Raw genomic sequence first — 11925 nt, 5'->3', positions numbered from 1 at the left:
AAGCATTTCTTTTCCACTGATGTGAAAAATGGACCAAATTAATAAATTAAAAATAGCATATTTGATGTGGTTGTGGTCAATTCTTCTAGATTTTATAATAGAAAGAAGAAAAGTTTTATCTTCGACCCAAAAAAAAAAGGAAGAAAAGTTTTATCAATGAAAATTCCTGTTTAAGCAATGACCTGCACTTTGCATGACAATTACGTGTAAAGTTAGCACCGATACTTTTGATCTTTAGCGAACCGGCTGGACTTTTGATCTATGTCTTTGTCCCTATGAGGGAAGAAAAAGACTTCAATTTATTAATGAAGAGTAAACAAATTGATAAGGTCTTTACAATTCAAAGCCAATAATATTCAAGCACTTCAACATCAAATATTTTAAGGGTATGGATACAAATTTTAAAATTAAAGTAACAAAGAGTTAATTCGGTGAATTATCATATAATGTAAGTAAGGGATGCCTTGTTCAAAAATTATGAGACATTTTTTAACACAAACGATATTGAAAATGAGAATTTGAACACAAGATATCGAGTGCTGGGACAACTTGCACTTTGAGCTACAAGGCTCTTGTATTATGAGTCATTTTTTAAGCCAATAATGCTCGTTTAAAGTATTTTTTGTTTTTTTCGACCAAAAAAAAAGTACTTTTTGTTTTTAAAAGTTTTTTTATGGGCTTTACATATATCAGTATGAGCAATTCAAGCAGCCCATACTCAGAAAAAGCCCAAAACTAGTTGGTCCATTAGCACTGTACTTTCTCGCGCCAAAACCCAAACCCATATACATGAAATTCTCTTTCCATCACCGGACTCTCCTCTATTTCCCTCTCTATTGCTTTGACTGGTAGCTCTGAAACTCTCTCTCACACACACGCACGCATTTCTTCATGTTGATCCCCAATCATCTTCTACTCTATGGACCATGGAAAGCCCTCCAGGAACACTCCCAGAAACCCAGATAGACGGCCCAGATCCGCCCAACTCCACAGAAATCTCCGATCATGATCTTCGGACCGAGCTCGAGTCCCTTCGCCAGTCGCACCAGAGTCTCCTATCAAAGGCGGCGGCGATGGAGGAAGACTTTAACCTCGTCCAGAAGCAGAGAGACGAGGCCCTGGCTCACAACGCCGACCTAGTCAAAGTCATCGGAGAAATTTCCGGCGAAAGAGACTCTCTCCGCGACGAAATTCACGGGCTTGAAGCTTCTCTGAGAGAAAGTGAAGATGGGTTTGCGTCAAAAATCGATGAGGAGTTGAAAACGAAGGAGGTGCTTGAACATGAGGTTCAAGTTTCTAGGGAGACGGTTGAAAGATTGGAGCTTGAGAGGAAAGAGAGAGATGAGTTTTTGTTGAAGTGCTTGGATGCCCTCCAGTCGACCAAGGAGGGCCTAATTGGAATAATTGATGGTGTTGGTGATGAAAAGGTTGAGAATGGGGTTGAAGAAATTGAGGGGACGAGTGAAGAATCACAACTAGACCTAGAATGGAGGGCAGTTTGGGAAGAGATTATGGCGGTTACGACCCTAGCGACTTCAGCTGCAGTGAAGGTGAATGAGTACAAGGAATTGAGGAACAAAGAGAAGAAGGAATTGGAGAATAGTGTGGTGAGTTTGACAGAGGAGAACAGGGACATCAGTAGCTTGCTTAGGATCGCTTTGGTGGAGAAGGAAGCTGTGGAGAGAAGGTTGAAAGGAAACAGCGAGCAGAAGAGGGTGGCCATTTTGCAGATTGCAGAGAGAGGTTTGCAGAGAGTTGGGTTTGGGTTTATGAGGGGAAGTGGGAGCAATGAACAGTCACTGGAGAGTTCAGGGGATAAGTTGGATGCTACGGGATCTACCACAGGAAGTAAATCAGATAGTAGTGAATGTGAAGAGGGGGTTGTCAGTCTGGTGAGTTCAACTTTTCTTTAAGCTAATTTATGGTTTTTCTTGCTAATTAATTTATAATTGTTATTGTTTTTATCAGGCATCGACTGTAGAGAAGATAATGAAGAACCTACGGCTTGAAATCACTCAACTGAGAAGATCACTGGAAGAATCTAGGTAAACTCGTAATCAAGTTATGTGCCTGCCCACATAATTGTTTTATGATCATATTTGAAACTGCATTTTTATTTTGATTGTGAGGAGAGGCCTGCCTTTCCAGAAATGCTGATTTGAATGTTGAAATGATGTACTTTTTAGTTCTTAAGAAGAAGGAAAACATTGTTTCATTTGGGGAAACGGTAATAATAGAGTTTCCAGCTTTCTATGAATATAAATTTCTGCAAACACATCTCTGCTTATACTGCACTATTCATTAGTTGTCGATTACTTATTATCAATTGGATGCCAGGTCAGACACTGAGCGCCTACAGAGTCTCACAGAAAAACAAGCTCAAGAAATTGCAGAAAACGTGCAGTACATCAAGGAGTTAGAGGATAGAGAGAGGCTGTTAACTCAAAATGTAATGACCAGTTTCATAGAACATGTTATGAATGTTTACTGTGCCTTCCTAAAGCATGCTCATCTTCTTGCTGACTCATTCCCTCGTTTTATGGCTGGCAGGTTGAGGAACTCCTGATCGAAATAAAAGAAAGTGAAGCGGAGGTTGCTAGATGGAGAGAAGCTTGTGAGTTAGAAGTTGAAGCTGGGAAAAATGAGATTGGAGAACGTGAGAAAGTGGTAAAATTCTATTCCCATTTGATGTTTATTGTTACTGATTCATTGGTGATTGGAATTTAGAAAAGTATATAATATATTTATCTCATTGCTGGTTCATTAGATCGCCATTCTGAAGCAAGAATTGGAGAAGACCAAGGCTGCTTTGGACATATCAAATGGCAAACTAAAATTGAAAGAAGAACTCGCAGCAACGGCCATGGCGGCACAGGCAGCAGCTGAGAGGTCCCTGCAGCTGGCTGACAGCAGGGCGGCAGGGCTGCGTCTGCGGATAGAGGAACTGTCAAGACAAGTAGAAGAAGCAGAGAGCAGAGAGCGCAATAACAGAAGGGTGAGTCGCATATGTTGGCCATGGCGACCCCTCAAAGTGAACCCTAATGCACAAAACAGAGTTGGGGCTGTAAGACGATTGCTACCAGAAATGCAAGCCTTGCTTAATTATAGTGGGTGATGAAACAGTCACTTTTGGGTTCGAATGGGATTTGTTTGAATTTCTTTCGTTGTTTATTTATTTATTTATTATAAATGTAAGGAAACCATTTGCATGATTATGGGTGTAATGTGCAGTGTTCAAGTAAACCACATTTTAGCATCTTAAAAAAGATGTTTAAACAGATGGGTAATTTCTCATCAAATCACGGCTTATTCGTTTGCCATAAGAAAGAACATTTGATTTGGAATCCCAGGAGGCAGTGAGAATGAGATATCCAGAGTAAATATAAAACACCCAAAATGAAATCAAGAAGGATTTTACACTTAGAAATCCGACCCCAAAATCATCTAGATGATGTGATGAAGTGGAAACTTGAATATGTATTGGTTCACAAAGTCTGACTCTTGCTTTTTGAGTGTTAAAATTATAAAATTACAAATCAATTATTTGAATTTGTTTTAAGATCAACGAACTCACAGGGATTGTCAATAAAATCCCTCTTATCTATCAGATTATGATATTCTTTTTTTCTTTCTCTGTCATTTTGCCACACCAATCAAGATTTTTTTTCTGTCTTTCATAGGAATTACACCATAAATAAATAAAAATGTACAACATTACACGATAATTTTACGTGAAGGTTTAGGCAATTTGATGTTGCCAATGCCATGACAGTATCTGCTCCTGTGCCAAACCAAAAGATAAATATAAAACAAAGGAGAAAGAAATCTCCAACATCTCTAATACTTGATTAGCTAATTGAAATGCCCTCTAACTTCCTTCTTCGTCAAGCCTTTAATCTGTGTGTAATACTTGATTAGCTAATTGAAAAGCCCTCCAACTTCCTTCTTCATCATTCCTTTAATCTGTGTGTTTCAAAACACAAATTTAAAAGTAAATTCGACATACTGATCCTGGCATGAATTCATATGCTTTTCATATACTAAGAAAATTGTCCATAAATAGCGAAAAGGATAGCAAATGTTCTCAATGATTTTCCTCAAGTGCAATTAGGATATATAGGATACGACTAACTAGAAAGATAAATAACATGAAAATTGACGAGAAGTACCTGCTTCGCTGAAAGTCCAATCTCTTTTAAATCATCAAGCTGAAAAAGCAAAATTGAAAAGCAATCAACTACCACGACGAAGGCCCATACAATTGAAATGAGAATTTAAAAATTGCATTAGCATATTGTAAAACTACAGAAAAAAAAAATTAAAAATTCCCATACTGTGTATTGAGAATACTTACATTCTTGAAGGGCTTAGGAGATTCATCACGCAATTCAAGTATGTAGGTTGCTCTTTTCTCACCAATCCCCTATATGTAAAATCTCAAATCAGTTAAATATGAAAAGATGGTAGAAAACCATGATAATAATGGAAAAGTAGTGATCCTCACATTTAATCTTTTCAATTCTTCCCTGTGAAGTGGAAAAAAAAACAGAGGAAAGGTTAGATTGTAGAGGAAAGCTTAACTGAGTTAAAGAAATACTAAAATTTTCAAAGTGCATTGCTCAGAATAGAAACTTAGAAGGAAAAAAAACATATACTTACTTGCTAGCTGTATTTAAGAAGCTAAGATAGTCTTGGACAAGGGAATGCTGCAATGAAAGAATAACATTAGAAGCAAAGTCAACGCATAAAATGGATGAAGAGAAGGGATAGATCAGACCTTCACTTCGGAATTGCGCGTACTAAGTGTTTCCCAAGGGCTGTTGAAATTTCCAACCTCCCATCTATCATTATCTTTCGTACCCTTATTGATAACTGGAGTTTTTGGTTCTTCAATGTTAGTAGAGAGGTGATTGTAGGATGAAGCATCATTCCCCTCTGGCATATTTATGCACAACGGAGTTGCAGGACAGAGTGATTTCAAATTATTTGATTCCTCAGGCATATTTGTGCACAACGGAGTTGTAGAAAAGAGTGATTTCAAATGAATCGATAATTCTTGTAATCTTGCACTTATTGGTGGCGATTCTTCTTCATTGACCTCTGAGTCCTTGTTTTCCTTTTCCATGTTATGGACTGTCAAATGAAAGAATACATTAGAAATAGTTATTTAAATTTGCATCTAATTTCTTGCAAATTAGGTTTTGCGATTCAAACCATAAGAAACCAACCTTCAACTAAAGACAATGTATTTCTGCTGCTGCTATTGACACTCGGAGTAACTTCCTCGGTATGACCACCACTGTTACTAGAAACATCCTGGAAAGAAAATGAAAAATCCATTAAGCATGTATGCCACTTAACCAAGCCATGATTGTGGAGCAACTGTCCATTACCTTTTCTGCCATTGAAGTACTTTCTGCATGCTTTGGAGCATCTGATAATAAATTGTCCTGCGGAATTTCAGTTGACCTCCATCAAAACTTTAATATATGCATCTTATAAAAACTAAAATCCTCTTATTATATTTTGCTAGACTTATTGATTACCTTTTCAGCCATAAAAGTAAATTCTGTGGGCTTCAAAGTATCTGATAATGAATTTTCCTGCATAGACCATCAGTTGCCGTCAGTCACAGATTCCAAAGGTATTATTCTATAACAATACAGGAATACTGTGAAGGATAAATTACACATTCTAGATGTTCTGTTGCTTTGGTAACGTTTGAAATGGACATTTCCTGCAAAAATACGATGCAATGTCTGAATATGAATACAAGATTACTCCCCTACAAGTATCCTCACTTCTTGAAAATCTGAATATAGACCAGATCAAAGGTAAAATATAAAAGACCCTCACCTCTTTATCTAAAGAAGTTTCTGTGGTTGAGGCCACATCTGAGATTGCACTTACCTGCATTAAAATCTAATAAGCTAAAATTCAGGTTGGAAATCCAAATTCTCATATCTGAGATTGCAAAATGCTTGGCATAGAAATGTGTCAGGGAAAGCATATAAGCTTCCCACACTCATATGTTAGATGTGCTTATAATCCTGGCATATGAATCAAACAGTTTCGAGTTGATAAGGTGGTGCTTTTTCTACCTTTGCGCATATCCAGGATAAATGAGACAACAATATCTGATACAAAGTTGGAGATTAGGTACCTTCTCCGATTTGGTCAACTGACTTGTTTCATCAAATAGCTTCCTTTAAAAAGAAAAAATATATTATAAATTAAAGTCAGTACATTGGAACAGGAAAAATGATTCAACTACAACTTAGTTTACAAGAGGGACCTTCTTAACATACCTTCCTTTCAATACGGATGCCGTACTACCATTGATCTTCTTGTCAGAAAGAGGCACTCTGGAAATGGTTTGTTTCTTTGCTGTAACAGAAATGGTCTTGGGTACATGGATCTTACGTGATGAAAGCACCGCCGATCTTGTCAAACACTTAGTTTTGTTTGTGGAGTCTATCCCATTGTTGTTTTGAAAAGAGCGAGACACCAAGCTTACCATGTAAATGGAATCTGGGCAGAATGAAGGTTTCTACAGTGAAAGAGAGAGATAATATGTTAAGGTGATCAAAGCCAGTCAAAGCTGTCAAACAACAATAAACCAGAAAAAGAAAACTTGCAACCAAACTTAAAACCTTACCAAACAAGTGACCGTCAAAACTCTACTTGCCCCACCCAGGGAGTCTTGCAATAAGTGTGTGAGCTTGCTTTCCCGGTAAGGCACATGATTTTCTGTGGTACTCAATGCGTGAACAACATTTAACATGGCATACATTGTCTTATGAATTTTACTATTCTCAACAAGATTAAGGCCGTTGATACTTTTCTTTCTGGTATCCTCATAACCTGTTAAGGGCAGATTCAACAAAGTTATTGCCTATATAACATTGTTAAAACCAAAGAGGCTGAAAAATATATTTGTGGCCTGTGCTTAAAAAATTCAACCTGCCAAGTCAACAAAATTCAACTTGCCCACATGAAGTGTATCTGAGTTTTCACTGGGAGATGATACATGCACTATCAAGCCCTTGTGGCTCCTACGTGGAAGTTCAGTTGCTACCTTTTGTGCTGGTTTACGGGAACCACACCCAGTAACACATAATTTGTAGAACTCTGAAATGGATTTCACGGGAACCTGGAAAGTTATGGAAATTATGTCATCAAGAATGTACAATAGACGCCCAGTCTTACCATCTACATTGAAAACACCAAATAACTTGCCTGAGAAAGTCCTTTAAGCCGAATTTTTCCTTGAGCATCACCCTGTACCAAAACTACTTTGCGTTCTGGGTCCAAGATATCATATACATGGTCCTGATAAACCTCATAGGAAGATATAGTAACTGAATTTCCATCTTTCTCAGTCAGTGAAAGAATCTCAGCCATTGCTAGTGCTGCCAAACCCGGTTTCTCACTAGAACCCTTCAAAATCAAGTGGTTCAACTCATTATTGTAAAGTTTATTTCCCAAGAAACTAGAGTGAAAGCTTTTTTTGGGATTAATAGAAATACACTCACCTGAATTAAGCAAGTCTTTCCACTGCCTCTCGCTCCAAATGCAATCACAGTGGCATTACAACCATCAAGAATCCCAGGAATTAGAGGCTTTACTTCTCGCGAAAAAATCACATTATTGTCTTCATATTGATCATAGCAGTAGTCCACTTCATAAGATTCTTTACGGCTGCAAGACAGCAAACGAAAATTCTTGTTTTATTATATCATAAAACAAAAAAGATAACGAAGAGGAAAGAAAATTCAATTTATCCAATTATTGGTGTTCACTTTTTAAGCCTGAAATTTGAAATGCCTCAATTCAATTAAGCCGACTAGCTGTATTAGCCAAAATATAATATTTACAAGTTAATTTATCTGACACTACCAAGAACTTTATCTTTTCATTTTCCAGGCTTTCTCAGAAACGAAAAAAATACCAACCAAAGTTTACATTTTCATAATAGAATTATGACGAAATAAAAAAAGAGAAATAAATAAGACCCCGGCACAAAGAGCAACATTACCTTGCTTCCTGTTGTCTGAAAGAGAGAGTGACACTCTCAGAAGCCTCTCCCTTGGGCTTGTTCACAGAGATCCAAGAAACCTCACTTGATAGCTCCCCCTCCGGACCCGTAAAACCCCCGATCTTCGCTACAACTCGTACCTTCCGAGATGGGTTCGGACGCATAGGGGTCTTGGTGCGGTCAGGGTGGTCGCACAAAGACGACGCCATATAGAACTGAAAATTTCTCAGCTACTGAAATTAGGGTTTCAATTTGGGATCCAAAAGCGTGAAATTGAAAATTTTGAGAGAGGAAGATTACTCAACGAGAATTGCCAATTGGGAGTAAAAGGGTTCTGAATTTGTTGGTTCTGGTTTTGATTTTATTTTGATTTTGGTCTTTATTTTTTGGTAAGAACCAAATAGCCGTTAAGGCCTGGGAGGGCATCCATTCAAATTTTGCTGACGTGTCGTTCATCTTACGCTCCCTCTCCTCTCCTGAAAAGGATAGGCATTATATGGGCTAGCGCAGAAACAACCCGGAACCCATCGAACGCATTTTAAATGACAGCCCAAGAGAACAATTTTATCACAACGCTGCGTTTCATTTTTCGTTTCTGTCACAAAACGCTGCGTTTCATTCTTTGTTTTGGGTTGCAAACGGTGCGTTTTCACTGAGCTCGCATTTTCCTTTTTCTCAGCCGCCAAACAACGGAGGGAGACAATAAACCCACGACTCTATAATTTGATTTTACAAGTTGTTCGAGTTTCCACCGATTGGAAGCAAGCAACAATGGACGAGAGGGCTTCGGAAACAAAGAACATCGAGAGGAAGAAGATAATGTCTGCGTGCGATGTTGAGGCCCTGAAGAAATGCTTGGAGGAGAACAAAGGGGACTACGTCAAGTGCCAGTCACAGATTGAGGCCTTCAAATCTTCATGTGCTTTAAAGAAGCCAAACCCATCTCTAGCATCTGTGCCATAGATCAATTCTGCTGCTTCTCATGTTCTTCCAATTTGGAGTTTGCTTTTGTATTTATGGTGGAATTTTGATCTTTCATCTGGATTTTCTTCAATAATTCATTACCTTTAAACTGTTTCAAGCTTGATTTGGAATGGAATTGCTTTGAATTTTTTTACTGTAGAGCTTTCTTTGCAGAAATGAAATCCTACCATTTGAACACCGAAATCAAATTAAGAAGTTTGATAGTCACGCTGTAATCTTTATTGACCAATCTGCATTGTGGAAACAATAGTTGTTAAGGTAAAGGACACTCTAGAGGTTTGCCCATCAACACACATTACAACTCTTCCTGCATGTCCCATAGTAATCAGGCGAACCAACCATGAATACAGGGTTCCTTTGACACTCCCCAATCGAAGCCCAATTGGGACAGTTATTGTCTTCATCAGTGCATTCGCTGCTCTCGGAATCGGATGACACTTTTTCCCCACCAATGGCTTTTGCATAAATGAATTTTGTGGCACACCACATTTCCCCTTCTAGTACTGGGCATCTGGTATGGGGGCTACTCTTATCCGGAGATGCATTAAGACGAAGAGTGAAAAACAGGATTGCGTTTCCTTTAGTGGGTTTCAAGATGCTGCTACTCTTTCCACAATCAGACCAAACCTCGCTCCTCAGCTGGGATGGTTTCAGTCGTGATCAGCATTTGACAATACATCCCAAATCTATAACGAAAAAGCAGAAATAAGGGACAGTTTCTATCTCACGGTGAGATTCTCACCTCAGACTCTGGGAATAGAATCTCGCCACCATGAGTGACGTTTGAGAGATACAAAATGACTGTTGCTATCAAGGGCTCACTCTGTTCCAATGTAGATTTGTTACCAAAAAAATTTAAATTCTTCTCAGCCTCCTCGACCCCATTACGGGAAACCTGTAAAGCTCTGCTATTCTCTGAAGGACAAACACAAGCACTACATATGTAAGGTATGATGCCCAACAAGTCAGCCAGTTCAGGAATAGAAGACCATAGCAATAACACTGAGGGGAGATACCTTTAGGAAGGAAAGTCCAAGCTGAAATTCTTTCCTCAATCCTTGAAACTATCTCATCCTAGAAACCAAAAGACAATTAATCATCAGATATTGTGCAGCATACCGGTGAAATGATTAAGAACGCACACTTTGACAGTCAGTAGTACTGGTGTTCTGAAACCCAATTACAATAACGAGTCACGGAAAACATGAAAGGTACCTCCATGTTCAAGGGAATTTCTAAACTTTTACGCAGCCTGATTGTGTTGGTGTTTCCTAAATCATCATATTCTGTCAATGATTTCTCTTCTCCACCACGTGCCTAAGCCCAAAATATCAATTTAGAACTACCAAGCAGCCTTAACCAATTTATATGCTGAAAATCTCAAAGAAAGATGTCAGGGGATGTACCAAAGAAACAAGGTGGTCACACTCCTCATCTGATAGGAAACCTTGATATAAAAAGACCCTATTGCAAGAATCAAGAACTCAGAGTCTTACAGCAACAAGACATTACACATTCACCGATTTGGAAACTCCACGAAATTCATGAAATAAGAAATTCATCAATGTACCTGACCTTGGTCGCCAAGATAGTTGGACAGCCCGTGAAGGGTCAATTCTGTTAGAATGAACTGAGTGGCCAAAGTGTATGAAAGTTTCTTTGTTGGCTTCCTCACTCCTTAGTTCCTTCCTGCTACTGAAGCAAAATGATCGCAACAGAAAAGATTAAGGACAAGTAGAATGAACCAAACAAACACAGTCGAAACATAGACAGAAATAAACACTTCCCTCAGTTTGTGACAGGCATCTTTCTTTTTCTTAATTTATGTCTATTTAGCAACTCAGACTAGCAAAAAATGGAGCTCAAAATATAATATGTCGCTAATGTTCGAAACATTGCTAGGCAGTAGGCGGGTGGCCTAGCGCCTAGAGGTGTAATCGGGGCATAGGCGGGGGCGTAGGCGTTTTTTTTTTAATAAAAAAATAATAATTATTTTGTATTATAAATTTATACCAAAATTAATTATTTTGTCTTACTCATTTGATATAAAGCAGAGGTTGAAATAAAAACACAATTATGTTTTAGTATATGGGCCCAAGCCCATAAGAGAACCTTGTTAAAATACCAGCCCATAAGTGAAACACAACGTTTCACTAACCCTAGCACCTTTTTTTTGGACGAACCCTATCCACGCTTATCTCTCATACCTCCGCCTTCATCACCTCCCATCTCTCTCTACCTCCATCGTCTCTCCTCTTTCTCTGCCTCCATCATCTCCTCTTAACAAAAAAAGAAGAAAAATTCAAAGATACCTCTGACGAGTAGAGAAGAAACCGTCCTCCCGCCTAGCGCCTAGGCCGATTTTTCGAACTTCAACAATTTACAACAATAAATAAATAAATAAATGAGTAGGGCTTGGGCAGAATGAGGATAAAGAATGTATAATTCCAGAATCTATAGATCATTGGCAAAACTGTAAATTTAAAGCCTAAGTGCCCAGAATAGCGAACATTTACATGGATATGGAAATACTCAACGATACCCATTAATTAATTAATTAATTAGCGTGAAAACAAGGCTGAAATGTGAGAATTAAGGAACCAAAAATTGCGAAATCTACTAGTGAATCTCAAATTGCGGTTAGCTTAAGATTGAGTCATAAATAAGATGAGGCTACAGAAATGAAAATTGAGATGATTTCTTACACTTCAGCAGAAGAGCTGGAGGAGAAAGACGTAAACGCCAAAAGAAGAAAGATTGAGACGAGGGAAGCCATTGACGCTAACTGAACCTCTGTGTTGTGCGTGAAATATACTTGCCTCCGCTGCCTTTCTCTCTTTCTTTTTTTTTCCTTTCTTTTTTGGGTTAAATGTAAAGTACTTTGAAAACACAATGGAATGCAA

General features: G+C 38.3%; 3 protein-coding genes across 5 annotated transcripts; 1 reads left to right on the top strand and 2 right to left on the bottom strand.

Annotated features, from left to right (window-relative positions):
- Positions 1–823: 823 nt before the first annotated feature.
- Positions 824–3212, top strand: LOC110767672 (ATP-binding protein). Its single transcript, XM_021971281.2, has 5 exons — positions 824–1892; positions 1969–2045; positions 2338–2449; positions 2551–2667; positions 2768–3212. Exons 1-5 carry the CDS (start codon positions 927–929, stop codon positions 3113–3115), a joined length of 1620 nt encoding a protein of 539 aa, XP_021826973.1. The 5' UTR covers positions 824–926; the 3' UTR covers positions 3116–3212.
- A 483-nt stretch (positions 3213–3695) lies between these two features.
- LOC110767629 (ATP binding microtubule motor family protein) lies at positions 3696–9052 on the bottom strand. Of its 2 annotated transcripts, none has more exons than XM_021971216.2 (18): positions 8039–9052; positions 7536–7701; positions 7240–7440; positions 6964–7153; positions 6659–6864; positions 6309–6550; positions 6164–6206; positions 5857–5922; positions 5690–5737; positions 5547–5603; positions 5394–5450; positions 5229–5316; positions 4778–5133; positions 4660–4706; positions 4505–4526; positions 4355–4423; positions 4170–4208; positions 3696–3963 (listed from the first exon to the last, which is right to left on the bottom strand). In XM_021971216.2, the coding sequence occupies exons 1-18, from the start codon at positions 8245–8247 to the stop codon at positions 3919–3921; spliced, it is 2151 nt and encodes a 716-aa protein (XP_021826908.2). In that variant the 5' UTR covers positions 8248–9052; the 3' UTR covers positions 3696–3918. The 2 variants fall into 2 exon arrangements, with proteins under 2 accessions (XP_021826908.2, XP_021826909.2); XM_021971217.2 differs by having other exon boundaries at positions 5857–5910.
- Positions 9053–9207: 155 nt separating this feature from the next.
- Positions 9208–11888, bottom strand: LOC110767632 (Oxoglutarate/iron-dependent oxygenase). Of its 2 annotated transcripts, none has more exons than XM_021971220.2 (7): positions 11728–11888; positions 10598–10717; positions 10429–10486; positions 10238–10339; positions 10039–10096; positions 9765–9937; positions 9208–9661 (listed from the first exon to the last, which is right to left on the bottom strand). In XM_021971220.2, exons 1-7 carry the CDS (start codon positions 11796–11798, stop codon positions 9308–9310), a joined length of 936 nt encoding a protein of 311 aa, XP_021826912.1. In that variant the 5' UTR covers positions 11799–11888; the 3' UTR covers positions 9208–9307. The 2 variants fall into 2 exon arrangements, with proteins under 2 accessions (XP_021826912.1, XP_021826913.1); XM_021971221.2 differs by having other exon boundaries at positions 10598–10714; positions 11728–11886.
- Between the last annotated feature and the right edge of the window lie 37 nt (positions 11889–11925).

Source organism: Prunus avium, chromosome 2, assembly GCF_965620075.1.
Source record: "Prunus avium chromosome 2, drPruAviu1.hap1.1, whole genome shotgun sequence".
In the NCBI taxonomy this organism is placed as follows: Eukaryota; Viridiplantae; Streptophyta; class Magnoliopsida; order Rosales; family Rosaceae; genus Prunus; species Prunus avium.
The sequence above is the reverse complement of the archived record's forward strand: the minus strand, read 5'-3'. Positions and strand labels throughout refer to the sequence as shown.